This window comes from Heloderma suspectum, chromosome 12 (genome assembly GCF_057233095.1).
Source record: "Heloderma suspectum isolate Gila_16-S chromosome 12, 16-S_ref, whole genome shotgun sequence".
In the NCBI taxonomy this organism is placed as follows: domain Eukaryota; kingdom Metazoa; phylum Chordata; class Lepidosauria; order Squamata; family Helodermatidae; genus Heloderma; species Heloderma suspectum.
This window is the reverse complement of record NC_139469.1, coordinates 10,981,502-11,002,180: the sequence shown is the minus strand read 5'-3', so window position 1 is coordinate 11,002,180 and position 20,679 is coordinate 10,981,502. Positions and strand designations below refer to the sequence as shown.

The 20,679-nt window shown below is 47.1% G+C and overlaps 1 protein-coding gene across 1 annotated transcript in view; it reads right to left on the bottom strand.

The window, feature by feature from the left end:
* Window positions 1-19,635, bottom strand: part of MYH16 (myosin heavy chain 16) — a 72,949-nt gene extending 53,314 nt beyond the window's left edge. Inside the window, exons 1-13 of the mRNA XM_084818322.1 lie at window positions 19,350-19,635; window positions 17,659-17,802; window positions 15,734-15,890; window positions 14,036-14,063; window positions 11,978-12,074; window positions 11,726-11,818; window positions 10,921-10,984; window positions 10,015-10,113; window positions 8,202-8,305; window positions 7,177-7,315; window positions 3,664-3,932; window positions 1,003-1,173; window positions 424-603 (exon numbers count right to left, since the gene is read on the bottom strand). Of these exons, the coding sequence (XP_084674448.1) occupies window positions 424-603; window positions 1,003-1,173; window positions 3,664-3,932; window positions 7,177-7,315; window positions 8,202-8,305; window positions 10,015-10,113; window positions 10,921-10,984; window positions 11,726-11,818; window positions 11,978-12,074; window positions 14,036-14,063; window positions 15,734-15,890; window positions 17,659-17,802; window positions 19,350-19,559 (1,755 nt within the window). The 5' untranslated portion in view covers window positions 19,560-19,635. The remainder of the gene's footprint in view (window positions 1-423; window positions 604-1,002; window positions 1,174-3,663; window positions 3,933-7,176; window positions 7,316-8,201; window positions 8,306-10,014; window positions 10,114-10,920; window positions 10,985-11,725; window positions 11,819-11,977; window positions 12,075-14,035; window positions 14,064-15,733; window positions 15,891-17,658; window positions 17,803-19,349) is intronic.
* Between the last annotated feature and the right edge of the window lie 1,044 nt (window positions 19,636-20,679).

The following is a 20,679-nucleotide window of genomic DNA, read 5'->3' as shown; positions in this document are numbered from 1 at the left end:
CAACTGTGAGCGGTGAGGAAAGGGGAGGGGACATTTTCCATTTGGCTACAGCCATCCACAAAGTGGACAGAACATAGCAAGACACACACAAAAGAAGAGCGCTACACCCCCTGAAGCATGGATGGTCAGCTACAATTTCACCTGTAGCTTACAGCAGAAATGATTTTGTAGTGCTAGGTGCTTTCCATCTGGAAGCACCTCTGATCTTAATGAGCAGGCAGGCTGGGGCTGAGACTTTTGTCAGAGCAAGTTGCTCATTCGGAGCGCTCTGGCATGAGGCAACCACTGGCCTGCCTTGCTAAGCGCCCCCACATGCCCTGTGGGATTCTGGTCAAAGTCAGATCAGCCAGCTCCTGTCGGGAGGTCCATCTCGCCTCTCCACGCCTGCTAAAACTCAGATGCCATCCAAGCTGGGGTACTCACCGTGCCAGCGTAATGCACCAGCTCAAAATGGGCTTCTGCCCCCTTGCCCTTGCCGCCTTTGGGCTTCAAGAAGTTGGGGGACTTGCCCAAATGATTATCATAGAGGGCAGCCTTGAAAGTGGCATCAGTGGCCTTGGGGAACACACACTGCTCTTCAAGGATGGAGAAGATGCCCATGGGCTAGGGAAGCAAAAGCACAAGGAGAGAAGAACTGATGAGGGACACACACGCACAACACACCACCACACACAACAGCACAGATCTTTAAGAAGCACTACCTGCAACACGGTTTCAACCAAGTCAGTGGTGAAAATACCGAGGGAAGTCCTTTGCTGGTTTTCAGGCTTTTGCACATCACACCCCGTTCTAACAGGCTGAACTGCCTCTCCTAAGGCTTATTTACTGGCAATACAAGCTCTAAGCGAAAACACACTGGTATTGCTGGTACTTTGGCCACACCCCATTTGCCTTTGGCCCCGCCCACTGCTAGAACGCGGCCCCCGAGGAGCTGCTCCAGACTGGAGTTTGGCCCTCGGGCTGAACGCGGTACAATGCAGCCCTGCCAGAGAGAAAGCTCACCTTTTCCAAGAGCTCGATACAAGCCTGCAGGTCCAAGCCAAAGTCGATGAACACCCAGTCGATGCCCTCTCTCTTGTACTCTTCCTGCTCCAGCACGAACATGTGGTGGTTGAAGAACTGCTGCAGCTTCTCGTTGGTGAAGTTGATGCACAGCTGCTCAAAGCTGTTGAACTGCAGAAGGAATGCATTTGGGGTTTTGCTAAATGTATATTCCGCCTTTGCATGAAAACCGGGGCTCGGTGCAGCTCACCATAAAATGCAGGTAAAACGACTTAGAACTGGAGGCATATAAATGTTCCCATATTTCCGTGCCTTTGCCTATGTGGGGCTCCACAAATAGAGGATATTATTCATTATAAATGTTTGGTGAACTGCATGCCAGTCCCAGGAAAAGATTTCTTGCACCTTTGCTGGGAGGAACTTTGGCTGAGCAGATGTGTAAAATACTTGTAGATACAGATCCTCATGTAACTAATCAAGTAGCCTTATTTGCAGTGGCTGCTAAAAGGTCCTAAAACTGTTGCTATACATTGTGCACATAATGAACTGATCTGATTGGGTTATTCAGCCTTTTCCTTTCTGTGACTGTGTCTCTTTTTTGTTGTTGTTGCAAAATTGTAAGAACCTATGGTTATATGCAATCAAATTGACTAAAGGGCTTCTCCATACAGAGGCTTTTTATCCCCCAATTTTACCAGAGCTTCTGCTTCCAGATGCTTTGAGGGATTAAGATCAGCCCTTTACATGTGCTTCCCTCCCCCTACCTTTTCCCCTTTATCTCCGAGTTATACAAGTTTCATTTTACAGCCACTAGAGGGCGCTGTTCTTATAGTGCCACTTCCTCTTTTGATGGACAAATTCAACCCAGTTCAAAGCGCTTCTTTTTGTTAGCTCATTATTTCTGTTTAAGATTAAGCCATGGAAATCGTCGGAAACCACAAGAGTGGCGCTGGAGGTTGATGACATCATGTAAAGGACCCACAAATTTCTGTGAGTAAACAATCTCAATTGCAGGATAAAAGCCCCATGCAGAGAGGCCCTTGGAATTAAAACTCACCTATTAAAAATGCATCTGATTAAAAAAAATCAAATAAAACACAAATAAAAGCACATCAGGAAGATAGGAATAACAGCACCCACCAGATTAAGAAATAAATAATTTCCACAGCAAAAAAAAATAAAAATGAATGGGAGTGAAGACTGATAAACTCAAATAATTCCCTCTATTTCCAATGTTCAGGCTATGAGTACCATTGGTTAAAACAGCACCACTCATGCACAAGTGGGAGGTACTGGCAGGCTTGGGGAACCTTAAGGTTTGCAGAAGTATATAAAAAAATAGTCACAGGAAAAAAACAAAACCCAAGACCCTCAAAACAGCCCAATGAGGACTGAGTGGCCATTCAATGCTATTTGACTGTTGGGGGAAAATGGGAAAATGGTACAGGGCTTGGGGGAGGAATGGAATGGAGGTGCTGGAATCATTCACGGCAACACTCCATCCTGCAACTTTTGTCTGCTGTCCAGGACACCTTCCTATAGAGAACTGTCCCCCGACAGCTCTTGAAATAGAGGACTCTCCTCTGTAAACTAGGACACATGGCCACCCTATGTGTCACTATGTCTTTTCAAACATGCCATGTTCTTCGTTCCTCTGAGGTAGAAATGGTGTCAAATCATTTTTTTCAAATTGTTTTCTAGGCATGGAAGCGCAGAAGGAAGAGAGAAAGTTGCATGAACTCTGTAGATTATTACACACACACACACACACACGTTTCAGTGCGCAAAGCATGCCACAACTTCTTAGTTCTTAGGGACAACCTAGTTGAAGGATTGCATCTCCCACATGTTTAGTTCAAGCAGCTGAGAAGAGAGGGCCCAGATCAAACAAGGGAAAATGTGATGGGAAGGGGTGTTTAAACCTCCCCTTCCCACAGGCCATTTAGTTAGAAACATACTCTAACCCACACTCAGTAGTTGAGTGTGGGTTGTTGTTGAACTGTGGGTTGTTTGTTGAACCATAGATTACTGTGTTGTCTGAATCCAGGATATTTTCCGCAGGGTGGCTTATTAACCATGCAGTGTGGCTGATTTTTCTTGAACAGGCCACCTTGAGAACCCGTGGTTTGTTGTGGGGTTGATCAGGTTGGTTAACATAGAATCATAGAATAGTAGAATCATAGAATAGCAGGGCTAGAAGGGGCCTACAAGGCCATTGAGTCCAACCCCCTGCTCAATGCAGGAATCCAAGTCAGAGGATCCCTGGCAGATGGCTGTCCAGCTTCGTCTTGAACACCTCCAGTGTGGGAGAGCCCACCACCTCTGCAAGCCACATTGCAGAAAATGTCCTGGGTTCAAACACACTAACCCACAGTTCAACAACAACCCACGCTCAACCACTGAGTGTGGGTTAGCGTGTGGTGTGAACAAAGCCATTGGTCCATTCATTGTTGACACTGACTGGCAGCAATGTCTCTCCAGGGTTTCAGGCAAGATTCTTTCCTGGCCCTACCTGGAGATGCCAGGGATTGAGCCAGGGACCTTCTGCATGCAAAGCAGGGGCTCTGCCACGGAGCCACGGCCCCTCCATTGCAACGTTTCTCTTGCAAGTCCCTCTTATCAGCCCCTCTATTTCAGAGGCTGCTGCTGGCTTGCCCGTACCTCAAAGATCTCAAATCCAGCGATATCCAGCACCCCAATGAAGAACTGCCGCTGCATCTTGGTGTCCAGGGTCTTGTTGATCCTGACCACCAGCCACTTGAACATCTTGTCGTAGACGGCTTTGCCCAGGGCACCGACAGAGTTGTGGCACTGGTCCATGTTCTGGCCCTTCTGCACAAACTCGTTGCCCACTTTCACCCGGGGTCTGGTGATGCCCTTCTGCAGATCCCCCGAGTTGAGACACATGAGGTGGGAGACTTTGTCAGCCACTGCAAACCAAAAGACCCAAGGGGAAGATCATAGAATCATCAAAGAGTTGGAAGGTGCCTCGGAGATCATCTAGTCCAACCCCCTGCTCAGTCCAGGCTCCATCCCTATTGGATGTCAGCCAGTCTCTGCTTAAATATCTCCAGCGAAGGAGAACCCACCACCTCCTGAGACAGTGTGCTCCACTGCTGAACAAGTCTCACTATTGGCACTTTTCTCCTGATGTTTAGCCAAGACCTGTCTCCCTGAATTTCCTGGGTTCCAGTCCTGCCCTCGGAAGCAACAGAGAACAAGTCTACTCCACCTTCTGCCGAATGGCCTTTCAAATATTCAAGGCCGCTATCATGCCTCCCTGTAATCATCTCTTCTCCAGGCTGAACATTCTCAGGTCTTTCAACTATTCCTCATACGACTCGGTTTCCAGACCCCCTCACCATACTGTTTGCTCTCCTCTAGACATGCTCCACCCGGAACGAGAAGGGGACCAAACTGTGCTTGATCACAATGCTGCCTTCTCCTTACTGCACCCTTCCCTGACACAGCACCATTCAGATGTGTTGGACTATGCGGTGTTCCTGCCTATTATCAGTGAGGATACCTTTTCAAGAAGGGCTTTCCCACAGCAGGCAATACCTTCGCCCCACACACAATAACGCTGCCACCAGGACCTTTACCTCAGGTCCAATACATTTATTTTGTGAGATGTGACAACACACTGGCTTTTATTCTGACCTATTAATTCTCTCTGTTACTTTACCCCTTTTGTAGGCACAAGCAGTAGGCATAGGATAGTATCAAATAAAAGAATTACAGCATTAAGATGATACACAGTAAATAAGTATCTATAAAAGCATCTATCTATCTATCTATCTATCTATCTATCTATCTATCTACCTACCTACCTACCTACCTACCTACCTGTATCCTCTCTCACACACAGGCACACTAAATTTCCACGTTAGTCCTATACACACAAATCCTAGTGACTCTCTCTGGCTTCACAATTTATCTCTCCACAATCTAAGTCTTCATAGACTCTCTCCCTCTCTTTGCAAGCTCTGTCCTGATCTAAAATTTTCCATCTACATCCCTATCTCTCTCTTCCCAAGCTCTATCCCGATCTAAAATCTTCCCTGTCTGCATCCCTATCTGAACTATACAAGCACAGCACCCTGTTCATATAGCACACATCCTTTCACACACCCCCACTCACTCAGCCAATCATCTCACATATGCAAATACACCATTCCGCCTGTCACTCATCCCACTCTCACTGTAGATCTACTTACCATAAACACAGAGTTATAACATTTATACCCATATATAACCACAGGTTCATAATATACATATATGTAATGGCACAGACTACAACCCCCATCACCCCAGCCAGGTGGCTGGGGATGATGGGAGTTGTAGTCCAACACATCTGGAAAGTGCCAGGTTGGAGAAGATGGCCTGTTTCCACACAAGCAAATGGTAACCATTTGCACAACTCCCGCTAGACCATCCTCGGCCAACTGGTGCCCCCCAGAAGTGTTGAACTACATCTCCCCGTATCCCCCAGCCAGCCATTCCTTTGAACCTTTAAACACAGAGACGTTTTGCTAAGGATGTACGAAAGTTCCGCCACGGATCTCCGGGAGGCCAAATGCCAGCGCATTCGGCCCCCCGAAATTGGTGGCGGAACGGCCCCCTGCCCCCCCCCGGGACGGGACTTACCTGGGGCAGATCTTCCTGGCAGCGGCGGCTCCAGCAGCGGTTCGGCAGCGGCGGCTGCCGGTCTTCTGACCGGCTGCCACTGCCGCCATTTCCAAGTTCAAAAAACAAAAACAAAAAACGTGATAGGCTACGTAAAGATTTACGTAGCCTATCACGGCTAAATCTTAAAAAACACCGTGATTTACGTAGCCTAAATGTTTACGTAGGCTATCACGGCTGATTAAAAACAAAAAACGCGCGTATGCAAATGGCGGTGCCCACAGGGCGCCCACGCCATTTGCGTTCCTTATTTTGGCACGTCTTAGTCTACTTAAACATTTACGTAGACTACGGCGAAAATAAGGGGAACGCAAATAGCGTAGCGTCTATGCTATTTGCGTTCCCCTTATTTTCGCCGTAGTCTACGTAAATGTTTATGTAGACTAAGACGTGCCAAAATAAGGAACGCAAATGGCGGCGCCCATGGGCGCCGCCATTTGTGTACGCGCGTTTGTTTTTTTTTAATCAGCCGCAATAGGCTACGTAAACATTTACGTAGCCTATCACGGCTGACTGCAGGGATGCAAACGGCGGCGGCTACAGCCACTGCCATTTGCGTCCCTGCTAGCCAGCGGCCGGATGTCTGGCCGCTGGCGGAGCTGGCCAGCAGCTCCGCAGAATCCCTGCGGAGCGGAGCCGGCCGGCCAGGATTCGGGGGGGGGGGGGACGGAGTGCCTCCCCCCCCGGCCAGAATTTCGGGGGGAGGGACAGAGCGCCTCCCCCCCAACAACAGCATAATCCGCGAACAGGTAAGTGACTTTCGTACATCCCTACGTTTCGCTAACATCCATTATTTACAGCGCAATACTACGCATGTCTACTAAGCAGTACATCCCGATGTATTAAATGGGGCATTTCCCCAGGTAAGTGTGTATCGCAGGGATGCAGAACTTCTGGTCATCCAGGAGTTCTAATCCATCCCCCTGGGGGTCCAAAAGACTATGTCCCCTTCCCCCTAACTAATTTGGTGGGTTCCTGGCCTTTGTGCAATTCCTTCCCCCATTCCTAAAAGGCTGGAATGCCTCTCCTAAGGTGTAGTTCCTGGCAGAAAGAGCGTTAAGCTAAACTATGCTGGCATTTTTGTTTGCTTGGGTTTTTGGCCTATCTGCCCTTGGCCCTGCCCACTACTGGAATGCAGCCCCTGAGAGCTTGTCTGAAATGGCATTTGGCCCTTGGACTGCAAGAATGCTCTCAATAATAGGTAAGAGATTCTGCACTCCTGTTCTACTGCCTCAGAGGAGATTGTCTACTCAATCCTATGGCCCCTGGGATGCTGTTTAGGGACCGTAGGACAAACAAACTCTGAATAAACAAACTGGCCTGCAATCAGCTTACAAAAAGATGGGACAACTGTTTCTTGAAAGCGAAGACAGCATTCACCTCAAACGGAATCTGGCCCTCAGCCTGAAAGAGGTCTGCACTGCTGGGGTCTAAGACTGCAGCCTCAGAAGGCCACTTGGTTTCTGTTCATTCTCCCCACTCCGTTACCTTCTGTGGTGTCCACTTCTGCCTGCTCCTCTCTTGGCTTCTGCTTGAATTTCATATTGCCGAAATGCATGATGCCACCTGTGAGCTTGTAAACGCCCGTCTTCTCTTCATGAGTGAAGCCTAGGACATCAAAAGCCACCTGGCAGGGAGGGGAAGTGTGACATATTGTGATTTATAATCTTTGTAATTTTTATATACTGTTTTTCAATAGACATCCAAGCAGTTTACAATTCCCTCCCCCCAAAATTGAAACAGTAAAGCCAGCAACTGAAACAATTTTTAAAAAAATTAATCACACAAACAGTGGCAGAAAACATCTTTAAACACCTCAGCTCCTGCAGGGCCATTGGAAAGAAACTATCTGAAGGGCCAAACTACAAATGATACTGATCATGTTGTTTGCACCCAAGGGGGGCTTGGCTATTTGTGAAAGAAAAATTCTGCCCTCAAGGGCAAACCGCACAACCAACATGGGCAGTTTGGTTCCCATTTGCTTTCAGAAAAATTAAGGGGCAGGTTTGGAAGCTGCACACGCTTCCCATGGGAGGGTGTTCCAAAGCATTGGAGTGACACTGAAAAGGCCCTGCTATATATGGAACTCTATCTCTTTTGCATCAGATGGAACACCCAGCAGGGCCTCATTAATAAATCTTAAATCTTGGGGAGGTTCATGAAAGAACCAATCTTTTTCTTCTTCTCCTCCTTTTTGCTAATAACATTCTGCCGAAGACAATTTGATGCCACTTTTTGGTGGCCTGTGCCACCATTGCGATAAAAAATGCCTTCCCTAAACTGACCCGCTCCAGATGTGTTGGACTACAACACCCAGCATCCCCCACGGCTGGAGACAATGGGAGTTTAGTCCAACACATCCTGGAGGCTGCCTTAACACATCCAGGAAAGGCTAGATGATGTAAAGCTGCAACATAGCCCTTTGGCCACATCTTTCCCATCGCTTTCCTTCTGTTTCCAACAAAAGCCTCCATATGTCTAAGATGCAATGGGTACCGACTTTGCAAACTTACATCTGTGAGCATCAGCTCTTCCCCGTCATCCATGTTGTCGACGATAGTTACACCTTGGCTTGTCCAGTGGTACTCCTTGGGATCAGGCACGCAAAGCAAAGATTCTGTTGTAGTAAAGGAATGTCAGAATGTGAAAGGTGTGGTCCTTTTTTTGTTTTTACTGCAGTGGTACAGTAATTTTAGATTCAGGACTTAATGGTCTCAGTGGGGGCGGATGGGGGTAGTGTGAAGTAATACACACAACCATTCCTTAGATGGTAGTGTGCATTACTTCACTTACTTCAAAATGTGGTTAGTGAGCCCCGCTAGAACTGGGGACCCCTCCTGCTCCCATGTGGGGCCCTGGTCATTTGCCCTAAAGAAGGGATGTCCATCACTTGGGAATCCAGCCGTTTTGGGGCGCAACGGATTTCTGTTGTCCACCCAGCTCAGCTTGTATTTGCAACCTGAGCCACGGGTTTTCCCCAAACTCTGGGGACTTTTTACGGCCTTTGGGGGGTGGGGCCACAATTTGCATGAATTTGTGCAAATGACAGCTGCAATTTCCATAATTTGTGCAGATCGCAACTGCACTTTGTGCAAATTACACAAATTTGCAGATTGCAGCTGTAATTTGCACAACTGAAAAATAGGGGAAATATGCTCGACCACCCACAAATGGATTCCTCTGAGATCCTTACCCCAAAGTCCCGCTCTGATGGCATCAATGTTTATTTGTTTTTTTTGTCATGTGACCAACCGTGTGGCTCATTTCCCCCCCACAAAGCCCAAGACATTTTGTGGCCTGAAGTATAGCCTGATTGGAGTCTCCACATCCAGTAGGGCCAACACCTTAAGAAGTCTTGCTGCATCACTGAGACACAAAATCACGCCTTCGTCTATCCCCCTCCCATTCACAGTGCCAGGTGAAACAGGTTGCTTCACCCGGCCTCACGGCAAGGCCGGTCCTGTATCTAAGCACCAATGGAGTTCGTTTACCATGCATTTGATGATAAATCAACACATACCCTTATTTACAAGCCTTCCCTATACAATTTCCCCCTATCTAAATCATCATGGACTAGTTTGAATTGGAAATGTGGTTCTTTTAATCATGTTTTTATTTGTGAACCCCTTTTAAGCATTTGGAAAACTCGGTGAATAGATGTTTTAATTAATTAATTAACTGGATTTCAGACACTGGCATCTGGCCATGTCAGAACCACAGAGCTAAGAAAAGGTCAAAGTGACACATTGCCCTGCAGTCCAGTACTACGATTTGGCAGAGGTGGTTGCTTCCGGCGGCAGATGCTGGGAGGCGACAGCAAAGTGCTGGACGAGAGAGCCATGTACCCTGTGTCCCCTACAGTAGGTCCCCCGCTCCCTTCAGGTGCAGTGGAGGACGCTGTCCCATTGTCAGAACTGAAGAAAGATTCAGCTGCCAGTCCAAGGGGCTTTGGTACATGGAATGGGGGTGGGCACCATCTTGTTCTTTGTCTCAGGGAGTAAAATACCTTGGGCCAGCTTTGGAGATTACCAACAGGTGTGCATTTTTCTTATCTTGCAATACAGAGATATAAGAGAAGGGAAGAGCTCCCCTCCTCTTGCTCTCACACACACACAATCTCTTTCACACATGCACACAAGGAAAGTGTGAGAGCCAGTGTGGTGTAGTGGTTGGAGTACTGGACTGGGTCTCAGGAGACCTGGGTTCTAAGTCCCCGCTTGGCCTCAAAGCGCACTGGGCGACTTCGGGCCAGTCACTGACTCTCAGCCTAACCTGCCTCACAGGGTGGAGTGAGGATAAAATGGACAAACAAATAAAGTGCCATACCGACAAGGTCTGGCTTCTTGTTGGAGAGGAGCTGGTAAAAGATGTGATAGCCCCTTTCAGCAGGTTGCTGAGAAATGACGCGAGATTTCTCTAGGAGATCTGGAACGAAAAGGGAAGCCAGGCTTGTGCTGAGAAAGCCAATCATACCCCAAATCTACAAGGTGCATCTTAGAAGGCTTGGCAATGCCTGACTCCGAGGCTGTGTGGACTCCACACGAAAGAATTAAAATTCTGAGTGCAGGAAATCCAGACCCTGTGCCAAGGAAACAGACGCACACAACCTGCAAATCAAGCCCATCTGCCTCCTTTCTCTTACTCTGCCTTATTTATTCCGCAATTTTTATTAGGGCTGCCACCCAATTAAACTGTTTTTAAAAATTGGTCATTGACTCAATTTAGTTTTCATCCATTCATTTACTAATCAGTGCACTAAAATCTCCATTAATCTGCATATGACTAATTCACATTCGAAATAGGGGTGGGGAACCTGTTCCAGCCCAAGGACTGAATTGCATTTCAGAAAAGCTCTTGGGGGCCGAGTTCCAGTGGTGGGCGGGGCCATAGGCAAAAGGGTCAGGGCCAAAACATTAAAAATATCAATATAGTTTAGCTTAAAGCTCTGGCTGCCAGTAATTAAGGAGAGGCATTTCAGCTCTGACTGGGGAAAAAGCTGTACAGAAACGATCAGTGGTTGGGGGGAAAGGGGATACAGCCAGGGGTCAAAGCCATCTTGAGAGCCCCCGAGGTCTAGACAGGCGGGCTGGATTTGGCCTTCAGGCCTGGGATTCTGCACTGCTGGTTTTAAAAAAATAACCATGTTGCCAGGTTGCTACCAAATTCCACCCAAAATGGGGTTGAGATTTGGGGTTCTGTCATTGTCGAGACTGGCCCAATGTGGATACTTACAGCTCTCAATGTCAGCCCCAGCCAGTTTTCCTGTGCTGCCAAAGTGAATTCGGATGAATTTACCCTGGGAAAGGAGAACAAGAGACAGTTCAACACTGCAAAACCTTCCCACAAGAAGGAGTGAACGGGATAGGTGCATGGATGGGTAAGAGTTGTATTTACCAATTGGGCTAGTAACCATAGGTGATCAGAAATTCCATGCAAGTGAGCAAGAGGGCTGGTGGCAGAGGGACAGACTGGAACAAAGATTGTATAGGGAACACAGGAAGCTTTGCAGAAGTTCAAAAAAACTTTAAGAAAAAAAACCCTAAATGGGAACCCCCCTCCAAAAGCAGCCCAATGAAGACAACATATGTTCAGAGGCCATAGAATGCTAACTGACAGTTGGGAAAATATGGGAAAATGTGAGGGTTGGGGAATGGAATGGAGTGGATGGAAGCCTGAACAGGATAATTCCCTACTGCAACATTCTGTTGCAGGTCACACTTAAAGGAGAAAAACAAACGATCCTTATGTATGAGCTGGACCTGGAGAAGTTCACACATGCATGTTTATCACTCAGTAAGTGCAAAATCAAGGGAAGACTTACATCTGTGAAACCATCACAAATCGAAAGATTTTCATATCACCTCCTAAGACTTCAAACACAATTCTTTTCAACAGAGACAGTTGAGAGTCATTAAGTGATATGTCGTTAGTTGAAGAGATGGCAAGTGATGTATTCGCGTGTGTGGAACATCGTGCAACGAGGGGGAAATGAGGGTACTAATTGGGGTGTGGCACATTTTCAGAATCAGGTACTTACAAAGCGAGAGGAATTATTGTTCCTGGTTGTTTTGGCATTTCCAAAGGCTTCTAGGACAGGGTTAGCCTGGATGATTTGATCTTCCAGGGACCCCTGCCCAAGACAAAAATAAAACAGAATTTTATCATGGGACATTTCTCAACAGCTAATGATAGAACATTTTCTGCTGGACAACAACAACAGGAGCTCAGTTCCTCAGTTCCATTTGCTATATGACAACGGCCACCAGTTCATTCAACTGAAAATTCTTACCTTCCCATCAGCAGAGGTCTTGCCACTGCCGGCCATGTTGGCAAAGTACTGGATGACTTTCTTTGTGTTTTCAGTCTTGCCGGCTCCGGATTCTCCGCTACAGGTGAAGAGGTGATGGAAGAATACATCAGAACCGTACTGTTGAAAAGAACCTAGAAGCCATTTACTCCAGCCTCCCACTGCAAGGGAGGGTCATTCAATATTATTATTTATTATTTACAAGATGTACACACCACTCTAGATCCACTCTAGATGAGTGGTGAACAATAAAAGAAGTAAACAGAATCAAAGTACAACATTAAAATATTTAAAATCAGATTATAACAATAAGACTGTGACTGGTCAATCAGGGAAGACTTGTTTAAATAAAAATGTCCTCTGCAGGTGCCAGAACCAAAACAATGCCAGTGAGATGGGACAGGGTAAGGAGAGATGGAGCTAAAATGGGGTCTCTGGGAGGGACAGGGTAAGGACAGAGACCCCATTTTAGCTCCATCTCTCAAGCATAGGTCTCTCAATGCAGCCAACATCCACGCCCACAGCCCTAGACAACATTCAAAGCTTAAATCTAGCTTCTCATTCATTTATTTCATTTTTCTACAGCTTTGTCCTCTTCGCTAAAAGATATGTCTGGCAGGTGAGTTGATGAAGAATGCTTGCAAAATATATATATTCAGGATCAGGATAGCTTAAGGACTGCCTACTCTTTAGAAACCTATCCATATGTTAAAAACCTCTTCAAAGGTCCTGGTTCGTGTGCCCCTACCATCTGAAATTAGGGATGTATGAGAATTTCATTTCTGTTCACAAATTGTGTGAACATACCTCACTTTCAATCCCAAACACAAACATGAGTGAGAGTGCTCTTGATTGCATTAAGAAATGCATTTTTCTTTAAAGTGCACTATGAAATGCTCATTTTTCAATTGACACTTTAGTCAACTGGGGTGGGGGGGACATGCACAATTTTGAAAAACACACACAGAAATGGGCACTTTTCCTATTCAAATGAGCCAAAAAACAGGTCGAAAACTAAAAAGGGGAATGAACAGAAATGAACTTCAAAGTGATTTTTGGAGAATTTAGGCAAGCTTGAAAACGGCAGGTTCTTACATCCCTATCTGAATTATGGTAAATGACAGAGCCAGAGCCTTCTTTGCAGAGGCACCAAAGTTCTGGAGCTTTCTTCCTTGAGTCATTCACCTCACTCCTTCCTTGCTAACTTATAGGTGCCAAGCTAAGAAGACCCCTTTCCAGAGGATGTTTGGGATAGTCTGAAATTTTAGCCATGACCTTTTATTAATTCAGTTATTTTTAGATGATGTGTTAATTTTGAATTGCTTTTGTACTCTTGGAGAGTTGAACATAAGAACAGCCCTGCCAAATCAGACCAACGTCCATCTAGTCCAGCATTCTGTTCACACAACAGCCAACCAGCTACCCACGGGAAACCCACAAGCAGGACATGTGCACAACAGCACCCTGCTGCCCATGTTCCCCAACAACTGGTGTACGTAGGCATACTGCCCCTGATATTGGAGCTAGAGCAGAGCCATCAGGACTAGAAGCCATTGATAGCATAAGAACATCAGAAGAGCCACGCTGGATCAGACCCAGGGTCCATCTAGTCCAGCATTCTGTTCACACAGTGGCCAACCAGCTGCCCACGGGAAACCTACGTAAGACATGAGTGCAACAGCACCTTCTTGATCGTGTTCCCCAGCAACTGGTGCACAGAGGCATACCGCTTCTGACCTGAAGGTAGCAGACAGATATCATGACTAGTAGCCATGATAGCATTATCCTCCATTAATCTGACTAATTCGTTTTGAAAGCCATCTAAATCGGTGGCCGTCACTACATCTTGTGGTAGCAAATTCCATAGTTCCAGTGTGTGTGGTGTGAAGGACTTCCTTTTATCTGTCCTTAATCTCCCACCCATCCAGCTTCGTGGGATGACTCCATTGGGTTCTAGTATTATGAGAGAGAGAAAAATGTCTCCCAAAGTGGCTTATAAACATTTAACAAGTAAGAAGTGAACAAGATGTATACACTTACGTGATCAGCATGGACTGGTTTTCACGTTCTGTATGGAGCAAAACAAGACAATATGGTGAATATTAATAAAAGGGTCTTAAAATTCCTATGGGGCCAATTTACAGCTCTGTAGTAGCACCAGCTAACCTCCTCTTCTCTCTCCCTGTAGCATATTCCTTTCTTTGTCTGCCCAGAAACCAGAAAATGTGATTTATTACCACCCTAGGTGGGATGGGACGTGACAACTATCTATTCCATAATGTCCTGTGGTGTTAAACATTTGGGGGAGGGGCTCAGTTAATGTGCAATGCTGGCTATGCTAGATGTGTCAGTGATACACAGAGCCAGAGCTGTGGGATGGAACACCTCCTAGGGCAGTTTTCAGACTCTGGACTGACTTGCCCCCCCAGCCAGGCTTTGTCCATCATGGCTGGCCATTGGGCCTTCTTCGACAGGAAGCGCTATAAAGGACTTCCTGTTTGACCTCTTGGTATGGACAACCAGTCTTCCTGCTTCTGGCGTATTTTGGCTCTAACTCCCTGGCAGAACTCCCAGATCCCCCTAACAGCAGGTGGAGTCCAGAATTGCATATGGCTTCTGGCACAGCGAACACCCCACACAAAGGAACATAGAATCTGCCACATGCTCTCAGATGCGCTAGGAGCCAGCCATGCTCACTTGTGTGATTGCTTCTGTCGTGGCTAATTCCCCTTGAATTATGCCATCCCGGCAGCAGTCCCACTTGCCTGTATGGCAGAAACTGGCCCTGTGGTTTCCTTCTTCCTTGAAGAAATTGCATACCTATGGACCACTGCAGAGTAATTCGTAATCACAGAGAAAAGAGTTTGTGTACAGCGTCTTGAAGGCTAACGGATTCATTGTGGCATAAGCTTTTGTGAACTACAGCCCATATCGTCAAACACATCTGATGAAGTGAGCTCTAGCACACAGAAGCTCATACCACATTAATGTTTAAGATGCCATACCAAACACAAAGTAAATCCAAGGCAATGTTTTCAGCAGGTTTTGAATTGGGAGCCCTGTAGAGCACGCCTCACTTCCCCACTCCGTTCCTGCAGCGCTTTGGCTGGAAAAGGAAACCGCAGGCACTTCAAGCTAATATGTGGCCACCACGGACCCAAACAACCCCTGGAACCTGGGAGTCAGGTGATCTCAGACAGCCAGACTAAGGTCACCTGGTCACAGTTTTCCCCACTATGGTGAGATCTACTGTATCGCTATTTAAGTGATGGTAATTATTTCTGCATTTCCATCTGTAGGTATAAATTAGCATAAGCAAGATGTATGCAAATCTCTCTCCTCTCTTGTCCTGTTGTTGTTTTTTTGACAGGGTGATGCATTCCCTCTCTTCTGGCAACACAAAAGTGACCACTGCCTGCTATATGGCTCCATCCAAGGCCTCCTGCACACCCTCCGTCTGGGAAACATCTTGCTTCGAGGAACTGTGAGGCTGTCCCCCAGCCCTTCCAGAAGACTCTTCCCTAGGAGTCATGCTGGTTGTTACTTTCTGAACCTGCCCCTTGGCCCTTTTGTACTTGGATGGACCCTGCAACTACAGGAATAGCAGCCCTGACTCCTCAGGACTTCCTGTCTGGGCTACCACTTCCCTCTTGGGCCATACACTCCTGCACCTAGAGTCTCCCTGGTCACTGGGACGAGGACCATTCCGGGGGCTTGGAGCTCCTTCCCAGCACTCACCCATGAGCATGTCATGGTAGGCGTTGTCAGAGACGGAGAAGAGGTGAGGGGGCATCTCCGTGCGTTTCTTGCCTTTGTACATCAGGGCCACTCGGGCTCCGTAGATGGGCAGCCACTTGTAAGGGTTGATGGTGACACAGAACAAGCCAGAGTAGGTCTGGAAGGAGCACAGAAGGAACCAGAGTGAGCATCCCATCATGGGTTAGTGTGCTGTGGGCAGGGCCGGCCCTACCATTAGGCAAGGAGGCAGATGCAAGGAGGCACAGCAAGGTGTTCAAGGAGATAACTGTGTGCCTTGCAGGCAACTCTGCACTCCCTAAGATAGCCTGCTGCATTCAAGTTCAGCGGAGAATGTTGTCCCATCATTCGTGTGGAAGACAGAATCACCTGCCAACCCGGTCAGCTTTTGTATGTGGAATGGGAGGGGGCGCCATCTTGTCCTTCGCCTCAGGCAGAAAAATGTCTTCGGCTGGCCCTGGGTCTAGGATTAAGAGCTGGGAGACCGGAATTCAAATATCCACACAGGGTTGTTTTGACCCCGTTGCTCTGTTCAAGGGCTCAGTTCAGGCAATCCATTCCCCAGTTTATACAAGCCAGAGGCAAAGCTTATTCTGGAGTCTTCAAGTTGTGGGTGAGGGATTGCATGCTTGAATGTTTAAACAACTAAAACATCCAGCCTACCTTGCAAGTAGAAAAGCAGCATGTCAGGAAGAAAGCTCAGTTGAATGTTACTTTCACAACATGTCATTTTTCTACATACAAGACGATTTTCTCCATGGAAAACCATTCAAGCAAACAACTCCCACCTGGAACTTAAAGATACTGGTGGGTCCTCTTAAAAAAATAATTTTTAAATTCACTCCCAAGATCAGTTTTTCTCAACTATAAGAAAAAGGAAACAAGCGTTGTATCCCAAGACAAAAATCAAATGCTACTTCCTGTCTACACCATTTTAGATAAATAAAATGGTTACTGCTTTGGTCTTATAGTCTTTCAGGGGTGCAAAAAGCCAGACCCGCCCCCCCCATTTTTTAGATCCTTTGCCTCAGATAAATTATCAGCTCTCTCCAAAGCCTCGATCCCTCTTGCACTTCCATAACGTGCCTTTAAGCATCACAATGTGCATCAGCAACACAGATTAATTCCCACAACACCTGCAAATCAGTGTTAATGTGTTGCGTTGTATCATTCTAGAAGCTGAGGAATCAGATATGAAATCGAAGCCAACGGTGGCTTATTCACACAACCCTTCTCCTGAGCGTGAAGCCAGCTGTTTGTTATTACTATTTTAAAATCCAGAGCCAAAGGGCTTCCAAATGGAGGGCTCCAAGCGCTAACAATTACAAGGCAGTGCGCAGCTGTCTGTCTTTTCTCCTTAACAGATTTTCCACGGTAAGAAAAAAGATGGAAGAAGTGGTGGAGAAACACAGGAGTGTTACAAGTGGGAGCCAATGATGCCTAGACCCTGCGTAAAATTCTGTAAATGAGGCAGGACACTGGCACGAGAAAAGCCTTGTCTGGAAGCACCCACCAGATCGGCACTTCCAGATCTGAGAGCCAGTGTGGTGTAGTGGTTAGAATGTTGGAGTGGGACTCAGGAGACCCAGGTTCAAGTCCCCACTCTACCATGAGGCTCATTGGGTGATTGTGGGCCAGTCACTGACTGTCAGCCTAACCTACCTCACAGGGTTGTTGTGAGGATAAAATGGAGAGGAGGAGCAGCATGTATGCTGCCTTGGGCTCCTTGGAGGAAAGGCAGGATATAAATGTCACAAACAAACATATAGCCAGATACACGAAGTGCAGATATGCATGTAATATAATATGTCCTTTAGCCCCCCAAATTCTGTCCTTGGGAATGAGAGATTTCCATTATCTTGGAAACACCCACATGCTGCAAGCAAGAAGTCCTTGCGCTCACTTACGTAGATCCGCATCATGATGTAACGCTGCCTTAAGTTGTCTAAGACGCTGGCTTCATTCAGGAAGGTCATGTTGGCCATGTCGCTGACCTGGTAGAACTTTGGTGGGTTCATTTGCTGGACATCGTCCTTCTTAACAGTGAGGGTCTGTGTGGTCAATTTGGTGTTATTTAACGAAAGCCAAGCCACAGCAACACAGCAATTCACAATACTTTGGGAGTTCTTAGTGGGTTTCACTGTCGCTGGGCAGTATCCAACTGCAAGCGCAAAAGATGTTGCACTAGCGGAAGGTAGATTCTGAACTACGCACACGAGGAGAATCCAACTAAAGCTACCTTTGCGCAAGTGTGGTTGCGCAACTGGTTGCGCGTTACGCTTGCACAACTGGTTGCGCGTTACGCTTGCACAACTGCTTGTGCGTTACGCTTGCACACGCATAATGCACACCCTCCTGCACAACGGAAAGATTTGGTGGTGCTCCTCTGGCTCTATTTGAGCTGGTGGAATGACACTGTTGGATACTGCCCACTGCACAATAGCTGCAGTTGAGATAATTGCCCAGGCAGAGGAGAATTCAGCACGGTTCATGTTAAAACACTTAACTGGTGGTGCTATTGTGTTGTTGTTCTTTTTTCATTTTAACTGGACCTGAACTAAAGAAGAGGCCAGGGCTGGTGAACATGGGGCCTTTGGCCCTCAAGCAGCCTTCAGCCTAATTCCAGAAGCCCTCTAGAAGCAATTAGTTCAGACCTCTGGTGACACTGCTCTGTCCCTTTCCTAGCAGCCTGCTGGGTGAGGAAAAAGGGGGGGGTCAGGAAAGGGGGGGTGGCAAAAAGAGAGATAAAAGAGGGTGGCCTCACCCATTTTGGGTGCTGGGCACTGCTGGCTTTGGCCCTGCACACCACACCAGCATGTGGTCACAGACAGATAACGCCCGAGGGAATGCAGCTCTCAATACGAAAAAAAGGTACTCCAGCCCTGGAACAGGGCATTAAAAAGAAATTGGACCTAGGCATTCAAGAGCCAGCTATGTTGGCCAAGTACTGGTCAGCTGTGACTAAGCACTTTATGGATTTCTCTAGCCATGCTTTCATGTTGCTAGTTACGCCCCTGTGAAGAGAAAATGAGCCCTTAATTAATTTATTTCATTTCCATACCACCCGATAGCTGAAGCTCCTTGGGCAGTTCACATAAAATTAAAACCACAGGTACAGCATAAAAACATAAAATATAAACGCATTAAAACTACAGTATAAAAGTACAACCAGCATAAAACCTAGCAGCAATGCAGAGATTTAAAATACAGTAACAGATTTAGGGTGCAATCCTATGCCGATAGGCGGCCGCCTCCGAACTCGGAGGCAACCACCTATCCAATGCAGGGCAGGAGAAGCACAGAGGGGATCATTCCCTCCGCGCTCCTCCTGCCCTGCATTTTCGGCTAGACAGCCAATTTCAGCTAGCTGTGGGGGGGCCAAGCGGGGGAGGAGACTGCCGTATGACACATTGGATGTGTCGTACAGGCATTTCTGCCCTCCCTGCCCTGGAACACTCCCCGGAATGCCCGATTTTGGCCGCTCCGCACTCCTCTTGAGAGCACAGAACACAGGTCTTTTCTGCGCTGCCTGCAAGACTTGAAACAAATCAAGTCTTTCGAAGCCTAGAGAAGAGTGTCTCCTGTCTCATCTACTCACCTGATTGGTCACCGTCTTCACAGTGACTTGGTTATCAGTCTCAGACTGAATGTCTCCAGCGATGAACCCCTCCTTTTCGTCCTTCACCCAACACGACTTCTTGATATCGTATGGCTTGCTGATGGCCTCGATTCTCTCCTTCTCGCTGGGAGCCAGGAATGCCATGGGATCCACATCTTCCCCGCATTCTCCTTTATATGCGCCAGGCATCTTGGTGTGGATTTAGGCACAAAGCAGAACCAGAAAGGAAAAAGACACTGGGAGAACAGTGTTACCCACAATGCTCCTGGAAAAAGAGAAAGCAGAGAAATTAAGATAAATAAGAAGGGACTGCACTGCACTTAGTCACAGAGCCATCCATCTTGACTTCCTTCTCATCCCCTATGCTTTAGGCCTGGACTGTTCCTATTACCTCCTCCCAGGAGTTATGGACACAGGAAGCTGACTTATATCGGGTTCATCTAGCCCAGTACTGTTGACCCAGACTGGCAGCGGTTCTCCAGGGTTTCAGGCAGCCATTTTCCCAGCCCTACCTGGAGATGCCAGGGATCGAACCTGGGACCTTCTGCCTGTAAAGCAAGTGCTCTACCACTGAGCTATAGCCGCTTCCCCCAATGGAGTTTCCAATGGACACAGAGTACCTACCGGAGAGACAAGGCTGAGAGACACCCCTTGTTTACAAGAGACTGGCTTGCGTCTTTTATACCCATCTGATGAGTCTTGAGATATCACTTTCTCCTTGCAAGTGGGCACCAGCGACTGTGTCTACGGAAAGCTGATTGGCACAGGGTCATATCCCTCAGGAGGGAGATCAAGTACTGCCCCGGTTTCTTGGGGATTTCTTCTTCTTCTGTTTCTTCTCCTTATAGGGCATCTAATGAATTCAGCCTCGTGGCTCGAGGGACTGGAGGAAGGCTGAAATAGAACCCTCTGCCTTGCAAATTTCTCTTTTAAAGACACCGGTTTCAGCCGAGAGGCTCAGTTACGGCTGGCGAAAGGAAAGGAATCTGGCCCAATTAGCATCGAGATGGAAGCAGGAGCAAGGGTGGATTCCGACAACTGGTAGCCATGCGGTGCCCACTTAAAAGTTTCCCACAGGGTGTCTACAGCTCAAGTCCAGAGGCCGAAATTTTGTGGTGAGGGGCACCTGAGGGGGTAGGGAATCAGTGAAGAAAATAAAATATGGGCACCCTAATATGTTTGAAGTTATTTTTCATTTATATTTAAGACAACATCTTTAAGTTAAAAAAATTAAAATCAAGGCCTCAGCCTAGTCAGTTATCCCAAAGGAACATAAAAATGGCCTTAAACTGAGTCTGACCATCTAATC